The sequence below is a fragment of the Choloepus didactylus genome, chromosome 8 (genome assembly GCF_015220235.1).
Source record: "Choloepus didactylus isolate mChoDid1 chromosome 8, mChoDid1.pri, whole genome shotgun sequence".
NCBI classification, from domain to species: domain Eukaryota; kingdom Metazoa; phylum Chordata; class Mammalia; order Pilosa; family Megalonychidae; genus Choloepus; species Choloepus didactylus.
In genome coordinates, this window is record NC_051314.1 from 4,527,779 (window position 1) to 4,543,944 (window position 16,166).

Sequence of the window (16,166 nt, forward strand, 5' to 3'; positions counted from 1 at the left end):
TTGTGCTGACCTGTGTTGGATTGGATGCTCTTCTGAACTTGAACATAGGATTTGCATTTATTCCTATTAGCTTGTTCTCTGGCTCAGGCGTGGCTGGCAGGCCAGGCAGCTGAACTCCTTCCGAGTCTCCGTTATGCCATCTATCACGGTAGCTGCTTCCCTCCATGCTGAGAAGCACTGAGTAAACCCGTACCCTGCACGACTTCATAACATCTCTGGGGAAAGGAAGGAGGACAAGGAAGGCTCTGGGTGTGGGTGTACAGAAAGGAGCCTACAACAGTGGTGAGCTGCCTTGCTCCCAACCCACGGCAGACACGGATCACAGACAATGGTTAGGACAGAGGGCTCTCTCCAGACAGGACAGAGTAACTGGCACCTCCTACCGTAAAAACCTGAAAAAGGAAAAAAGTACAAAACACTTGTTTTCAGACACCAGCCAACTCACAGCATGCAAGAGGTATAATAGTATTTGAAGACATTTGTGATAAGTTATACATGCAACCACTGAAAGGGGGGGTGTGATAGCCAATAATCATAATAGCATATAATGAAAACACTGGGCGTACATAAGGTAGAAATCAAAAGTTCAAAAAAAAATGACTGGCAGAATCTAAGGAAATGAAAGGCACAACAAAAGACATGAAAGATATAATGGAGACATACAACAGCAGATCTCAAGGCGCAGAAGAAAACACTCAGGAACTGCAGAACAAGGCAACTGAAAGCCTACACACAAAAGAACAGATAAAGGAAAGAATGGAAAAATATGAGCAACATCTCCGGGAGCTTAAGGACAAAATGAAATGCAGGAATGTACGTGTCATGGGTGTCCCTGAAGGAGAAGAGAAGGGAAAAGGGGCAGAAGCAATAATAGAGGAAATAATCAATGAAAATTTCCCATCTCTTATGAAAGACATAAAATTACGGATCCAAGAAGTACAGTGTACCAGAAACAGAATAGATCTGAATAGGCCTACGCAAAGACACTTACCAATCAGATTATCAAATGTCCAAGATAAAGAAGGAATCCTGAAAGCAGCAAGAGAAAAGCGATCCATCACATACAAAGGGAAGTTGATAAGACTATGTGCAGATTTCTCAATAGAAACCATGGAAGCAAGAAGGAAGTGCTGTGATATATTTAAGATACTGAAAGAGAAAAACCACCAACCATGAATCCTACTTCTGGCAAAACTGCCCTTCAAATATGAGGGAGAGCTTAAAATATTCTCTAACAAACAGACAATGACAGAGTTTGTGAACAAGATACCTGCTCTACAGGAAACATTAAAGGAAGCACTGCAGATAGAAAGGAAAAGATTTTCCTTTCCCAATTTTGGGAGACAGTAGAACAGCAATGTAAGTACACTGAACAAAGATGACTGTGAGTATGCTTGAAAGAGGAAGGTTGGGAACATGTGGGACACCAGAACAAAAGACGAAGGATAAAGATTGGGACTGTGTAACCCAGGGAAACCTAGGGTGCTCAACGACTGTAATAAAAGGTACAAATATGTTTTTACATGAGGTAGAACAAATGAATGTCAACATTGCAAGGTGTTAAAAATAGGGTGGGATTGGGGGAAAAATACAATCAATGCAAACTAGAGACTATAATTAACAGCAACATTGTATCATGCTTCCTTTAATGTAACAAAGGCAATATACCAAAGCTAAATGTATATGCGGGGGGCGCATACGGAAGGGGTATGGGACTCTTGGCATTGGTGATGCTGTCTGACTCTTTAATCGACCTTGGTTTAATGCTAGCTTTCCTTTTGTCACTTACTAGCTGCCATGAGTTTTTTTTTCCTCTCTCTCTTCTTTTCCTTTTGTCTCTCCACCTGCTTTGACTCTCCCTCCTTCTTTGTGGAAGAAATGGAGATGTCCTTATACAGACAGTGGCGATGGTCGTGAATACATGGTGGTGACTACACAGGGAACCATCGATTCTTTACTTGGGACAGAATATATGGTGTATGAACAAAACTGTCTGTCAGAGAATATTTTTTAAAAAATGGGTTGATGAAGAAAACTTGAGGGCACTATACTGAGAGAAAGAAGACAGACACAGAAGGACAAATATTGCAGGGTCTCACTGATATGAACTAGTTATAATATGTAAACTCATAGACATGAAATATAAGTTACCAGGATATAGAACGGGGCTAAAGAATGGGGAGCCGTTGGTTATTATGAGCAGAATGTTCAACTATAGTGAACTTAAACATTTGGAAGTAGACAGAGGTGATGGTAACACGTTGTGAGAATAACTAACAGTGCTGAACGGTCTGTGAATGTGGTGGAAAGGGCAAGCTCAGAGTCACGTATGTCACCAGAAGGAAACTTGGAGGTTAAAACATGGGAATGTATAAAACAGTGAATCTTGTGGTGGACAATGTCCGTGACTAACTGTACAAACATTAGAAATCTCTCTCATGAACTAGAACAAATGTATGACACTATAACTAGAAGTTAATAATAGAGGGGCATATAGAAAAAAAAAAAACCTATTGCAAACTATATACTACAGTTCATAGTATTTTAACATTCTTTCATCAGCAGTAACAAATGTACTATACCAATACAAGAAATCAATAATGGAGGGGGCTTAGTTAGGGGTATGGGAGAATTTGAGTTTCCTTTTTTTTGTCTTTATTTCTTTTCTTGAGTAATGAAAATGTTCTAAAAATGGAAAGAAAATTAATTGTGGTGATGGATGCACAGCTGTATGATGGTATCAGGGCAACTGATTGTAAGCTTTGGATCTTTGGATAATTGTATGGTTTGTGAACAATCTCAATAAAAATGTAGACTCAATGCCTTCTGTACACCATACACAAAAAGTCTCAGCGTACTGCGATGTCTTCCTGCTCTTCCAGCACCCCACTCTTAAGAATTCTATCCTCAATTCTCTTCTTCCATTATATACCAATAATTCTCAAAGTTAAAGGCACATCAAAATAAACCAGGGTGCTGATTAAAAACATAGACCACTTATCTTTGGAATCTGCTCTATCAACAAATACCATGATAAAGGCATCTATAAAATAAATTACAGAATAATATCCTACTTAATGGTGAAAGCCTGAATACTTCACATCTACACACACACACACACACACAGAGAGAGAGAGAGAGAGAGAGAGAGAGAGAGAGAGAGACATCCAGAAGGAGGCAAAGATGTCTAATCTTATCACTTCTCTTCAACTTTATACTAGAGGTCCCTGACAGTGCAACAGGGCAAGAGAAGGAAACAAAAGTTATATGCATTGAAAAGAAAAAAGTAAGAATCTCTTTATTTGCAGGTGACACGGTCATGTACATAGAAAATCCTAAGGCACCTATAAGAAAAAGAGTTCCTAGAACCAATAAGTCAATTTAACAAGATCACTGGAAACATGGTGCAGCATATTACATATTCCAAAGTTGGCCGCAACAGTATCTTCCATCACACCTGCTCTTTTATAATGGGAGCATGCTACTCCCGAATCAAGAGATGGAGTCTAATTTCCCTCCCCTTAAATCTGGGTAGACTGTGACTGCTTCAACCAAAAGAGTACAGTGAAAGTGACATTAAGTGACATCTAGGCTTGGTCATACAAATCCAACTTACACCGTGTTCCCTCAAGGAGCCTGTGGGACTCTGAACAACAACACGAGAAGTCTGACTACCACAAGGCCACTGTGCTATGAAGACAATAAGTGACATGCGGGGCCCTGAGTGGGAGGGCCAGGCTGCAGATCTGCTCTTAGAGCCCAAGCAGGCACCAGACACTTAAATGAATGAGTTTTCTGACGATTCCAGGCCCCAGTTACCAAGTTGTGCCCAGCCTTCAGGTCTTCCCAGCTGAGACTCCAGACATCGCAGGGCATAGCTAAGCAATCCCTGCCAAGCCCAAAGTGAAATCCCGACCCACAGGATCTGTGAGCATAATAAACTAGTTGCTTTAAACCAAGCTTTGGGGTAATTTGTTATGCAGCAGTAGTAGCCAGAATACTAGGCTGGTTTATAAACAAGTATATTTGTATATACCAGCAATAAAAACAAAATTTAAAAACAAAGTAGCATAAAAGAACATAAAATATTTACAAATAAATTTAAATATGAGCAAAACCTATAAACTGAAAACTGCAAAATAATGGTGAAGATAAATTAAAGAATATCTTTAATTAAGAAATCTACCAAGTTCATGGATTAGAAGACTCATTGTTGTTAATACTGTCAATTCAAGGAGAACAGACATATAGATTCAACAGAATCCCATTCAAAATCCCACCAAGAAAATTCTGAAAAAGAAGACTCAAGTTGGAGGATTTACCCTACCTGACTCCAAGTCCTACAATGAAGCTACAGTGGGTTTGTAGTCACTTGACAATCCAAGAGCTCAACGGAACGGGGGAGAATGCCTAGGTACAGACACACCTACACAGGCATCTGATCTTCATCAAAGGCGCCAGCACAACCCCATGTGGAGACGAAAGTGTTTTCAACAAACTGTGCTATGTTAACTAGGACATCTATATGGAAAAATCAACCCAGTGCCTTCTGTACCCCATATACAAAAAATTAAGTCAAGGCAGACTACAGACCTAAAAGTAAAAGCTAAAATTATAAAGTGTGTACAAGAAAAACATAGGGGAGACTACCTTGGCATCCTAAGGGTTGGCAAAGGATTTTTAATCAAGACACAGAAAGCCATTACCATGCAAGAAAAAAGTGATGAATAGGATTTCATCAAAATTAAAATTTTCTGCCCATCATATGACATTGTTAAAAAATGAACTGGGTCAGAAACTTAGCAGGGTTGGGTTAGCAGGGGCTGGTTAGCAGGGGCTGGGTTGGGGTTAGGTTAGCAGGGGCTGGGTTAGCAGGGGCTGGGTTGGGGGTAGGAATGAGGAGTTGAGGGTCAATTGATGCAGAGTTTCTGTTTGGGATGTTGGAAAGGTTTGGGTGATGGGTGGTGGTGACGGTGGCACAACGCTGTGAGTATAATTAATGACACTGAACTGTCTGAGTGTGGTTGGAAAGTGAAATTTGGGGTTGTATATATGTTAGGAGAATAAAAATCATAGGATCATATACAACACACAAACAGTGAACCCTAATGTAAACTATGGACTATAGTATAATTATAATATTGTTTTGTCAATTGTAACAAAAGTATCACACTAATGCAAAGTGTTAGTAATAGGGAAAACTGCGTGGGGGAGTATTTTCTGCGTGATTTTTCTGTAAACCCACAACTTCTCTAGTAAAAAAAAAAAACTGGCAAGTCACAAACTGGGAGAAAATATTCTCAAAATATGTGTCTTGACAAAAGGTAGCTATCAAGAATAAATAAGGAACATGAGAGAAATGCAAAGACGGGGAGGAAACAGAGCAACTAGAACCTTCACACACTGTTGCTGAGTGTGTAAAATGGTACAACCACTTTGAGAAAAGGTCTGGCTGTTTCTTTTTTTTTTTTTTTTTTTTTTTTTTATTAAATTCAGTTTTATTGAAATACATTCACACACCATACAATCATCCATGATATACAATCCACTGTCCACAGTATGATAACATAGTTATGCGTTCATCACCACAGTCTGGCTGTTTCTTATATAAAAAAAAAATCCACACATACTCCGATGACTCAGCAAGTCCACTCTTGGTATTTAACCAAGAAGGAAAACACATGTCAGCAAGAAGACCTGTAAATAAATGTTCACAGCAGCTTCACTCCTGACAGCCACAAACTAGAAACAGCTCGGGTTTCACGACAGGAGAGCACAGCACATCCATACGGTGGACGACTGCCTGGTGATGCAAAGGAATGAGGCATCATTCCAGCAACAACAGGGATTTTATGTTTCTCCGTGCTGTTGTAAATTGAATTTTTTTTCATTTCCAATTTTAAATCATTTGCTGTTCAGTGACTACCCCTTAATGAACCTTCTGCTGCAGGCCAGTAATCAGCACGTTCTTGTCTGTTTCATAAACCTTCCTAGAATACTGCCAAGAATCCTCCATTCTATCGAATGGGGCTGGCTCTAAAATCAAATTTCCCAGATTCTTCCACACAGAGTATGACTCATCTGGCATTTGGGACGGGAACAGACGTAAACCAACTAGGTGCTTCGTTCACCCATTCTTCCACCCATTCCCCAAACCCTGCAGGGCTGCCTCACGTCCAAGGGCAGGGCTGGCTGCAGGGGGGGGCTTTGCTTCTCTCTGCATCATGGCTCAGCTCCCCTGCTCTTTCCAGAGAGAGACTGTTCCTGATGAATGTGACAAAAACCAAGCCACAGCCACAGAACTGCCCGCTCTCCCTGCGTCCTTCCCAGGCAGCAGACCAATCCCTTCTTGGTCTTCTCTTTCCTTGGAGCTTAGTGTCAGACCAGACCACCCCCAGGCCTTGGAACGTGCCAGGTTCTAGCTGTCGTTTCTGAGGTTCCTGAGCCACCTTTCCGTACGTGCCTTTGGCTACCGGCCTCTCTCCTTCTGGGGGCATGCATTTTAATAACTGGTGCTTCTCCAAGGGCTCCCTGTGCAGGCTCTGGTTTCCTGGGATACCTCTGTCCCTTCTCTCCTCAATGGTTGACACGCAACAGCCATCCCCCACCCCACCCCAAGACACAGTCCACTGCAGCCCCCAGGCCTGGGCCTGCTAGGTCACTAAACCATTACATTTCTGGTCTTTCCTGTGACAAGTTCCAAGATAATGAGCCACTCTCCTCAATATCCCTATGACTTCCATGCCACCACCAGTTCATAGAACTGAAAAATTCTTCCCCAAGGAAAGGAAATGTAAATGACTAATTATAAAAGGCCACAGTTCTTTTCTACTCAAAGAAGCTGTCCTGTTAAGTAATGAATCTAAGAGTAATAGTGTGACTTCAGGGTAGGCAAGTATGGAAGCCGTAATTCAAGATATCTAACCGACAGCCCTGGCACTGGGGCCGTTAACGAAATGAGGAGTCTGGCAAGAGGACAAGAATAATCCCCTGAAAGCCTAAACGCCTCCCCCAGCCTGGAATTTCTAACTGGACAGGAAGCCAACCCCAGGGGAGAAGTCTCTGGTCTCTGCAGAGGCTGAAACTCAGTGCATCCATCAGCAGCTTTAGCCACCAGAGAGCTCATAACTGAGACGAGTCGTCAGACTGTTTTAAAGCAATCTGTTTTAAAGAAATATTCTTTTCTGTTGGGTTTAAATCTCTTACTGAAACCCTCACAGTGCACTCGACACAAACTTACCGTCTCATGCTGGAGCCTCGGCACCCGCCTGCTGGGCCCCTGGATGGAACAGCCTGCTGCAGGGCCACCTGCCTCATGCTGAGGGCCTGGGAGGAGGCCAAGCCCATAGCCCATGTGCGGTCAGCCTGCCAGGGCCACAGCCCACGTGTGGTCAGCCTGCCCAGCCCTTGGGCCATGTGCGGTCAGCCTGCCAGGTACAAGGGCCACACGTGGACAGCCTGTCGTGCCCATGGCCCACGTGCGGTCAGCCTGTGCGCACTCAACTCACAGCCCCCAGAGGCAAGTGGGCAGAAAGCCCAAATACAGAAGAAAAGGAAAAACGGGCAGGAGAGGGAAATGGAATACTTCCCCGAATTACACTTATTAGAATTGTAAAAGGCACTTACTGTCACACCCCCCACACGACAGGGAAGGAAACCGAGAAAGTGTCCTCAGCACTGAGCATCATTCACCATTAAAGACGCAGAATTGTAAGCTCACAGCCTCAAGCCCTGCACTTGGCATTGCCCACCTCGGTGGCGACCCCCATCCTCCCGCACACCCCTGTCTGTGCCCAGCTGGCCTGGGCCACCCTCCTGGGCAGTGGAGGCCTCTGACCACACTCTGCCAGGCCGGAGCCAAGCAGCCCACTTCACCATGAAACAAAGAGTTTTCTCATACACTCCTCAAGACAATACCAGTAAATTGGAATAATTAACAGGGTCCCACAAGTGAGAAAATTCCAACCCAGAGCTGCTGGCTATAAGCCCAGCATCTTTCTGGACAGGGTCGCTTAATGGGTACTATCAAGATTCTGCAGTGGGAAGGCTGCCCAAGCACTGCTGGACATTCAGTGCTCCTGGTCCTGCCAACTAAATGCCAATGGCACCCCCAGATCCAGCAACTCCAAGGAGGGAGGATGCTTAGGACCACCCCGCCCCCCAGCCCCACCCCTCCACGAAGGGCCAGAGCTGCCAAGGACCACAGCACCCCAAGCCCCTCCCCACTCGAGGCTTTGTCCCTGGCTGCAGCCCCACCCTAGCCCAACACACAGTCCATGTCCTCTGGGGAGCCGAGGACACACCCAGTGGCTACCTCCCCACCCTCATCTCCCTTGCTGTACCCCTCTTGTTTGTGTGCAGGCAGGTGTCTGGTGTGTTTCCATTTGTGTTTGTGTGCAGCCAGGTGAGAAGTTAAATGTTAACCAGCTCCGGCTGCTTGGAGCCCCCACACCCCCACACCCCCATACACACTCCCTTGAGCGTATAAAAGCTCAGCAGTCAGTACCGCTGTCCCCCATCTCCGATGTAAGGAGAGGCGTGGGAAGCAGACACCCACCCACCCTGACCTGAGCAATGGGCCTCCCCGGGGTCCAGCCAAGGCGGCTCACTTCCCCTCCGTGCTGAGCAAGCGATAAAGCAGACCATGGCTGGGAGCCCTGTCACACCTGAGCCGGGTCCCCATGACACAGCATATAGCAGCTCGCTCCACAACATCCCCCTGACAGCTTCGCCCTCCCAAAGGGCAATGCTGCTGGCTCTCACCAGGGCTCACAGAAGCCAGCAGTGGCCTCCCCGGCTCTGCTTTGTGCAAGCCGCCCCCCAGGAGACCATTAGGCCTGGAAAGGAGGCTGCTTCCCCTTCTCTCCCAGCACCCAAAGCCCCTGAATAAAAAGAACATACTTAAACATGCAGGGAGGGCATCGAGCGTGCGGAACGCGGGGCAGCCTGAGTATCGGGGCGCTGTGACAGAACTTTCTCAGTGCTGTCAAACCTCCACCCAGCTTTTCCGGTCTGTCTCTGCCCCACACCCCATCTCCTAGACAGTCTGGGGAGTCTGCATCACCGGGTCTCAGCTTACTCTAGAACACTCTTCCAAATGGGCCACTCTCCTACCCAGAGCTCGGTCTATGTGGCTCCCTGGGAGGTGCAGGGAGGACTGTTTTTATAAACATTCCACGTGTACCGAAATGAGTGAATGTTCTCCAACGGCTGGGTACAGGGTTCTAGAGCCGCCCATTTGCCCAAACTAATTAACTGCGGTACAGATGTTCTGTAACCTTTCTAGCTCTTACCTGCACGATGTACTGATAAACGCGCAGGCCAGCTGGATTCTGGAGCCCAGCTCCACCCTGTCTAACCACTAATGGGAAATACCTTATGGGCTTGCTGGGAGGGGACACGCCAGCCTGGGCACTCCGAACGGGGTCGGGCTCACTGCAGCCTTCGACAACATCAGCTAGTATTACTATTATACTATAGTACTATCATCTCTTCTTATAATTCTGCCAAATTCTCTTTCTCTCAATTTCTCTCACCACACACACAAAAATAGGTTGTCAAGACTGCGTGTTCAGGATTATTGTATCTTCCTGACAAATTTATTCACATCTCATTAGATGGTGATACTCCCTAATAATGCTCTTTTGCCTTAAAAATCTATTTCAACTAATAGGTACATACAATCACTTAGCAACCCAAGAGCAGCACAGCTACATAGCCATTATCTTGCCTGGTACTTACCGGTTGTACCTTTCCCAGACCTTTCCTCTCAATCTTCCTGGATCCTTATACTTCAGGTGAGTGTCTTTTAAGAAACAGATCGCTGGGATATGTTTTAAATCCAAGTCTGGTTGACAGTTGTTTCTTCAGAATGTTGGGTGTATTATTCCATTTTCATCTGCTCTCTGTTGTTTCTGTTGAAAAGTCTGTTTTCTTCTTATTGCCTATCTTTTTTTTTTTTTTTTTTTAAATTTGTAGGGTACCGGCATTTTCTATGAAATCAATTTTAAGATTTTCTCTTATCTGTCATATACAGTGGTTTCACTCTTGCGCCTATGAGAATGTTTTAATTCATCTCGCTTGAGACTTGTTTTGATTACTGGATATAAGTAATGCTGTCTTTCATCAGCGCTAGAAAATTCTTTACAAATACTGGCTTTCCTCCCACGTTTTCTCCTCTGGGTCTAATTTTTTTTGTCATCCACTCAACCTCTCTTTCACAGTCCCACTATCTCTCTGTGCTGCCTACCCAGTAATTTTCTCAGAGCGCCATTCTATTTTGACTAATTCACTCTTCCGTTGTGTCCAATGATTTTTAAATTTCAATGACTATAATTTTGATTGCTGGAACTTCTTTTTGGTTCTTTGGAAATCTGCAAGTTCTTTTATCAGTCTTGGTCTTCGTTTTATGACCGATAAATGGTATTAAAAACCAAAACCATGACTGGTTTTGTAAGACCCATTCAAAGTGCAAGATAGGCCAATGGATTCTAAGGTAACTTGATACAACATGGTCATTGATATGGTTTCAGATTTCACATTGCTACTAAGCTTTAAAAAACTACTATTTGTTGGGTAGGAAAAAAGTCCGTAATGATCTGAAAAGGCTCTTTCCAACTACATATCTGCATGAGGCTGGATTTTCTTGACATACTTAAACCAAAATAACATACTGCAACAAACCACATGCAAAAGCAGATAGGATAATTCAACTGTCTTCTACGAAGCCAGACATTACAGAGATTTGCAAAAATGTAAAATAAAACCTTTCTTCTCACTAAACATTTTTATTTCGGAAAATATTAATGTATCATAAAAATGTTATTTATGATAATGTGGAACGGGTTTATCTTTGTTTTTCATAATGAGTTTCTAAATATTTTTTAATTTTCTCATTTTTAAATTCTACTAAAGTAAATATCAGTAGATTTCAACCACCTAAGCAAGCATTCCTTGCGCTACTTGGTAATTCTGAAGAAGGTGCAGGACCATTTTATTCTGTTTCTGGCGAAGACAGCAGACGTCCATCCGCCTGTGCAGAACCAGCTTTCCATCTCATTTCCCACACCTGCCGGGACAGGAAACCAGCCCCAGCCAGACTGAGCCTGCTCACTGCCCTCCACGTTAGCACCGGGCCAGAGGGGCCGTCACCTTCCTTTCCAGAAGACCGCCCTGTTCCTCATGAGCTCAGCCATGGATCTGAAGTGAGTTTTGGTGGGCAGCGCCCAGCGTTTCCAGGCCGTGCTCCTCTTCTGGCCCCCGGCCCGCCACGCTGTGTGCATCTCCCGCAGGGTGACGATGACTCACAAACCCAAGTCCTTCGGTTTGGGCCCGACTTCTGTGTGGTAGGCGCTCACCACACTCTGGCCACACTGACGAAGTTCATCAATTAATTAATTTAATGGACTGACATTTAGAGAGAGCCACATGTTACTGAAACCCAGTGGGAGACAGATTCTCAAATGGAGGCCGCAAGGTGAGCCAAAGTCAACTAACGCGAGCGTTGAGGCTATGACCAGACAGGACACAGGAAGGGAAGAATGAACAGATGTGGTTGCTGCCCTCCAGAAAACTGCTTCCCGATGGACCTTGCTCCCCCACATCTGAGCTGGTGAAGGTTGTGAGGTGGAGCAGAAAACCACAGGCTTCAAGGTTCTGCTCTGGGATCCAGCACAAGCCATGTACCTCTGGGCAAGGGGCTTCACCCCCACGGCATCCGTTCCCTCTCATGGGCAGGGGGGACCATCAGCTCTGCAAGAGGATGTGGGTCAGTGTCAGAGGCAGCGAGCACACGGGAGGCGCCTGACACATGGGGTTGATGTTCCATCATCTCCCAATCACAGAAACTGTGGGCCCACAAAGTCCTTCCAGAAGTATCCTCCTGGTGGAGAAGAGCCCCTGCTAGATATCCAGCTGCCTGTACATGACTCCAGCCACTGGGGCTTAATTTTTGTTCGGTGACTCTGATTCCACTGAAGTATCTTTGGCAATGACAAAGACTGCTACCACATCTTGATAAAATAAAACTGAATCAGATAAAACCCTGGGAAACTGGAGAAGGCCAGCCTGAGAGTGTGTGTTTCACCAAAGCAAAAAAAGTGCTTCCATGGGTTTTCCAGCAGGGCAGTGGGTGATGCAGAGGTGCATAAGGAAGCCAATTCTAGCAGCTCTAAGGAAAATGACGGGGAGATGGGTAGGCCCTGGAGTAGGGGATGGGGGTAGAAGTCAGCAACTGCCGACAGAAACACCAGGTCCTGAGGAAGCTTACATCCTGGTCCGTTTAACGGGCAGTGGCACTTGGGTTTACTAAACGCCCACCAGAGGAACCCAGCATGGGTCCTGGGACGGCCTTATCTGGGGAAAGACAGCAGAGTTGCCGAAGTTCCCCGAGGGTAGCAACAGGTAAGCCATCCCTGAGCCCTGCGTGGAGCCCACCGGAACCAAAGGAAAGACAGATGGCTGCCTTGGGCTGTGCGGCTTTGTAAACAAGTGCATCAGAAAAGCATTACGCCTTACAATTGTCAGCCTTGTCAATAAACCATTTCATCAGAGAACGAAGCTCAGGTGAAAAATGAAAAGCCAGCATCGATTCCACCGTACAGCTGATTCTATGTACAAATAGATGCCAGATAATCTTGTATTTAAATGGCAGAAGTTCCATCATTCATGATCAGAGAAGTGACGTCTGAGATTAATGAAGTTTCACATTATAATTCAATCTCTTTTCTAACGGGGGGGGGAAGACTAAGTTTTGAGGGAAACACTAAAAATTACAAAGACCTTAACAAAGTAGAAGAAATGATGAACTGATGCTTGAGCCCAAATACGTCTCTTGTGGGCACATCTGTTTTACAAGAAACAAATCAGTCATCAGGTGGTCTAGTCAGCTTCCAGGATCAATCACATGAAGGGCTTTTACATTGTCTTTGTCAGTTCCTAAGCTATCAAAAGTAAAGTGAATCCACGCAGTTCTCCTCAGTGGAATCATTTTAGCTAATTTATTCAAATTAAACTTCAGTACCTAAATCTTGAGGTGACATTTTATAACAGCCTTATTCTGGCCCTTTCTGTTCAAGTAGCTCAGCAGAGACCTCTTGGTGGTGTCAGCACCAATTGTTAGGGGACAGCTCCAGGAGAGAGGAACCCTGACAGGAAACGCAGGGGACGAGGGTCGTTGCGTCTGAAAAAGGGAGCCTGGCTGCACCTGCGGACCCTCCTGCACAGCTCTCCGACCCCACGGAGCCCGCGTCACACAGCTCATCTGCAGTTGAGTGTCCAAGAGTATTCAAAACGGAACAGACATCTGGCCCTCGGGAAATGTCTATGGAGCAAACCCCTGCTTGGGGGTCCGTGCCCCTGCACAACCTTCTCGGACACATCCCTCTGCTGATCCCTCACTTCCCCCGTAGCTGCCTTCTCGGGAGCACAGGCCTGGCTGCCTCACAGGGCCTCAGCCTCCGTCAGAGCTAGCAGGGCTGGCCCACAAACAGGTGCCCGGGAAAAGAAAACAGCCCGCACCGCCCGGGGTCCTTCCAGCTACCTCAGCCGTTTCTGCACACCGAGAGGCTTGGGGTCTCCATCCTGCTCTTCACCCACCAACAGGTCTCTCCCAGCACTTTGGGATGTCTCCTCCCCAACCGTTGCCAAACGACCTCCCCGTTCTGGGAGAATCCCAGTCATCAGCCCCTGGCACCCAGGGACCGAGTCCAAGGGCATCCCAGAGGGGACAAGCAGGACCTGCCAGCTCCACTTTCCTCCTCCAGCACTGAGCTCAGCTGCCGCACACCCAGCTTAGATCGCAGGCTGCCAGGGCTCACAGGCCCCAGGAGAGGCACCAAGGCCCCAAAATGGATGCCCTTAAAGGCGTCGACACGTCTGAGTGGCGTTTGTCACACACGAGCACAGCAACAGCCCAGAGGGATGCCGAGGCCTGCAGCCTGCAGAGCAATGTCGCGGGAAGCAAGCCCAGCAGGCAGACCCCGCCCCCAGGACCCCCGCCCCATCGTGCAGCAGCACACCATGACCTCCCTGGAAGGAGAGGCACGCACTCAGTGCTGCACACAGGACAGCAAACCCCAGGCACGTGCACACTGCAGAGGTCGGACCGCAGGCTCCAGGAGCTGCTGAGCGGCAGGGCTGAGGCGCAGAAGCAGGTGGGGGGTGCCCAGCCCAGTGCTCCTTCCAAGAAACCAACCTCGGGTCTGGAAGCACGGCCCCAGGCCAGGCAGCTGGGCAGGACGTGGGGCAGCACCCTGGGTCCCTGTGGGCAGCAGCGGCTCACCTGGATGCCGTCGAGCAACTTGCTCATGCACCAGTAAGTGTCGGCCTCGACGTTGCGGAGCGCTTCCTCGGGCACGCTGGCGATGCCCACGGCGTCCACGGCATCATCGTCGTCTGCATGCGCAGGGCATGGAAAGAGACAACCAGTGATTACACGCCGACCAAACAAACTGGGCCAGTCGGCACCACCAGCCCGCTGCTCTTCACTATAACTCAGCGGCTGGAGCGGCCTCCACCTCATCACCTGGTGCTCCTCCACTCAAGTACCCAACTAGTTGCAGATAGTTAATATTCTGAATCCTCTGATGAATTAACATGATTAATAGTCAATGATCGCTTCTCATGCATTTCACATCTAAATAGGAGAGAACCTGAAATGCATCATTTATTCCTAACAGAGAGCTGAAAGTTTTAAAGCTCTGCATCTAATAAATGTATGTATTCATTCAACATTACTTCCTCTAAAAACCTGTTTCCTAGGTTAGATTTTCCAAAACCACATGGAAAATTTACTCTTCTATGTTTGATCAAATACCCAAGAAAGAAAGCAGTGACACAGATACATTTGAAAGAAATGACAGGCAAGAGTCTTCTAAATCATTTCCTTCTTAAAGTATAAAGTAAAAAAGTATAAAAAAATCTAATGAGAAAACACAATTTCAAAGTTTTTAAAATGCAAAACAGATGCCTAACTAAAATGTCTTATCAGATATTTGTGCAAACTAATTTCACATCTTTACGAAAATTGCTAGCATTCAGCATAAAACTCATAAATGTTTGAAAAACTGTCTCCTGTTTTTATTTTATTTATTTTTATTTTGCAAATGTACATAGTATCATTTGCAAGGAAAACACTCTTTAAGAAAAGAAATATTTCAGCTGAGAATATATTTAGAAAGCTTGAAGCCAGTATTACAATAATAGTAACAACAATAATAATTGAACACTTATTGAGCTCTTATTGCACACCAGGGGCGCAGCTGCAAGTCTCAGGTGCATGAAAGCATCCACTCCTGGGAATAACTCTGTCAATATTACCTGGGGAAAGTGCAGTGCAGAGAAATGCCAGGCTGGCCCAGGTGCCATCTGATAGGCCCCCGAGAACCCCTGCAGAACTACGCCCCGCAAACTGCAGGGATGCGGAGGACTTAGGGGCAAGCCTGACCTACCGCGAAGGCTTTCCCACACAGCCCCTAACTCACACGAGGGCAAGGGGCTCAGGACCTCCCACGCCCCCTTCACGTGGGAACCGAGAGCGGTGGAGAAGGGGAGGGCCTTGCCATGTCTCACAGGGCCGAGCGGGTGCCCCCAGATGAGCCCCCAGTGGGCCAGGCAGGCGAGGGCCCTGGGTGTGCAGCCCCCACCCACAGCCGCGCAGGGCAGGGGACGCGCTCGGTACCGCCTTCAAGCGCAGCAGTCACCACCTCTCCTTGCCTCTCCTGGGGCCCTGGAGAGGCCGAGGGCGAGAGCCTTCTCATGCCAAACCACCCATAACCAGATGGATGCAAACAAAACTCACCCTCTATCCTCCCTTATTCATTCGCTCCTTCACTCCTTCCCTTGGCAGGTACTTCGTTTCCTTTTCTTCTGTTTTTATTGAGATATATTTATACACCACAAAATGCCCCATTTAAAAATGACTATTTCTGTGGGCTTAGTGTATTCACAGGTGGGACAACAACCACTACTGTCTAATTCCAGAGCATTTTTAATCACCCCACAAGCAGCCTCATACCCATTAGCAGCCAATTCCCACCCGCCCCGACTCTACCCCAAGTCATGAGCAGCCACGAGCAGCCACTGATCTTTCTTCTGTCTCTACAGATCTGCCTAACCCAGACATGTGGCACAGGCAGGCACACTCCTCCCAAGGTATGCCCAGGGTC

The 16,166-nt window shown here is 46.5% G+C and overlaps 1 protein-coding gene across 6 annotated transcripts in view; it reads right to left on the bottom strand.

The window, feature by feature from the left end:
• Nucleotides 1–16,166, bottom strand: part of TBC1D22A (TBC1 domain family member 22A) — a 397,174-nt gene that overhangs the window by 174,486 nt on the left and 206,522 nt on the right. For 3 of the 6 annotated variants that reach the window (XM_037846180.1, XM_037846182.1, XM_037846181.1), the window contains one exon: nucleotides 14,195–14,394. In XM_037846180.1, the coding sequence (XP_037702108.1) occupies nucleotides 14,195–14,394 (200 nt within the window). The remainder of the gene's footprint in view (nucleotides 1–14,194; nucleotides 14,395–16,166) is intronic. The other 3 variants (XM_037846183.1, XM_037846179.1, XM_037846184.1) reach the window with 1 other exon arrangement.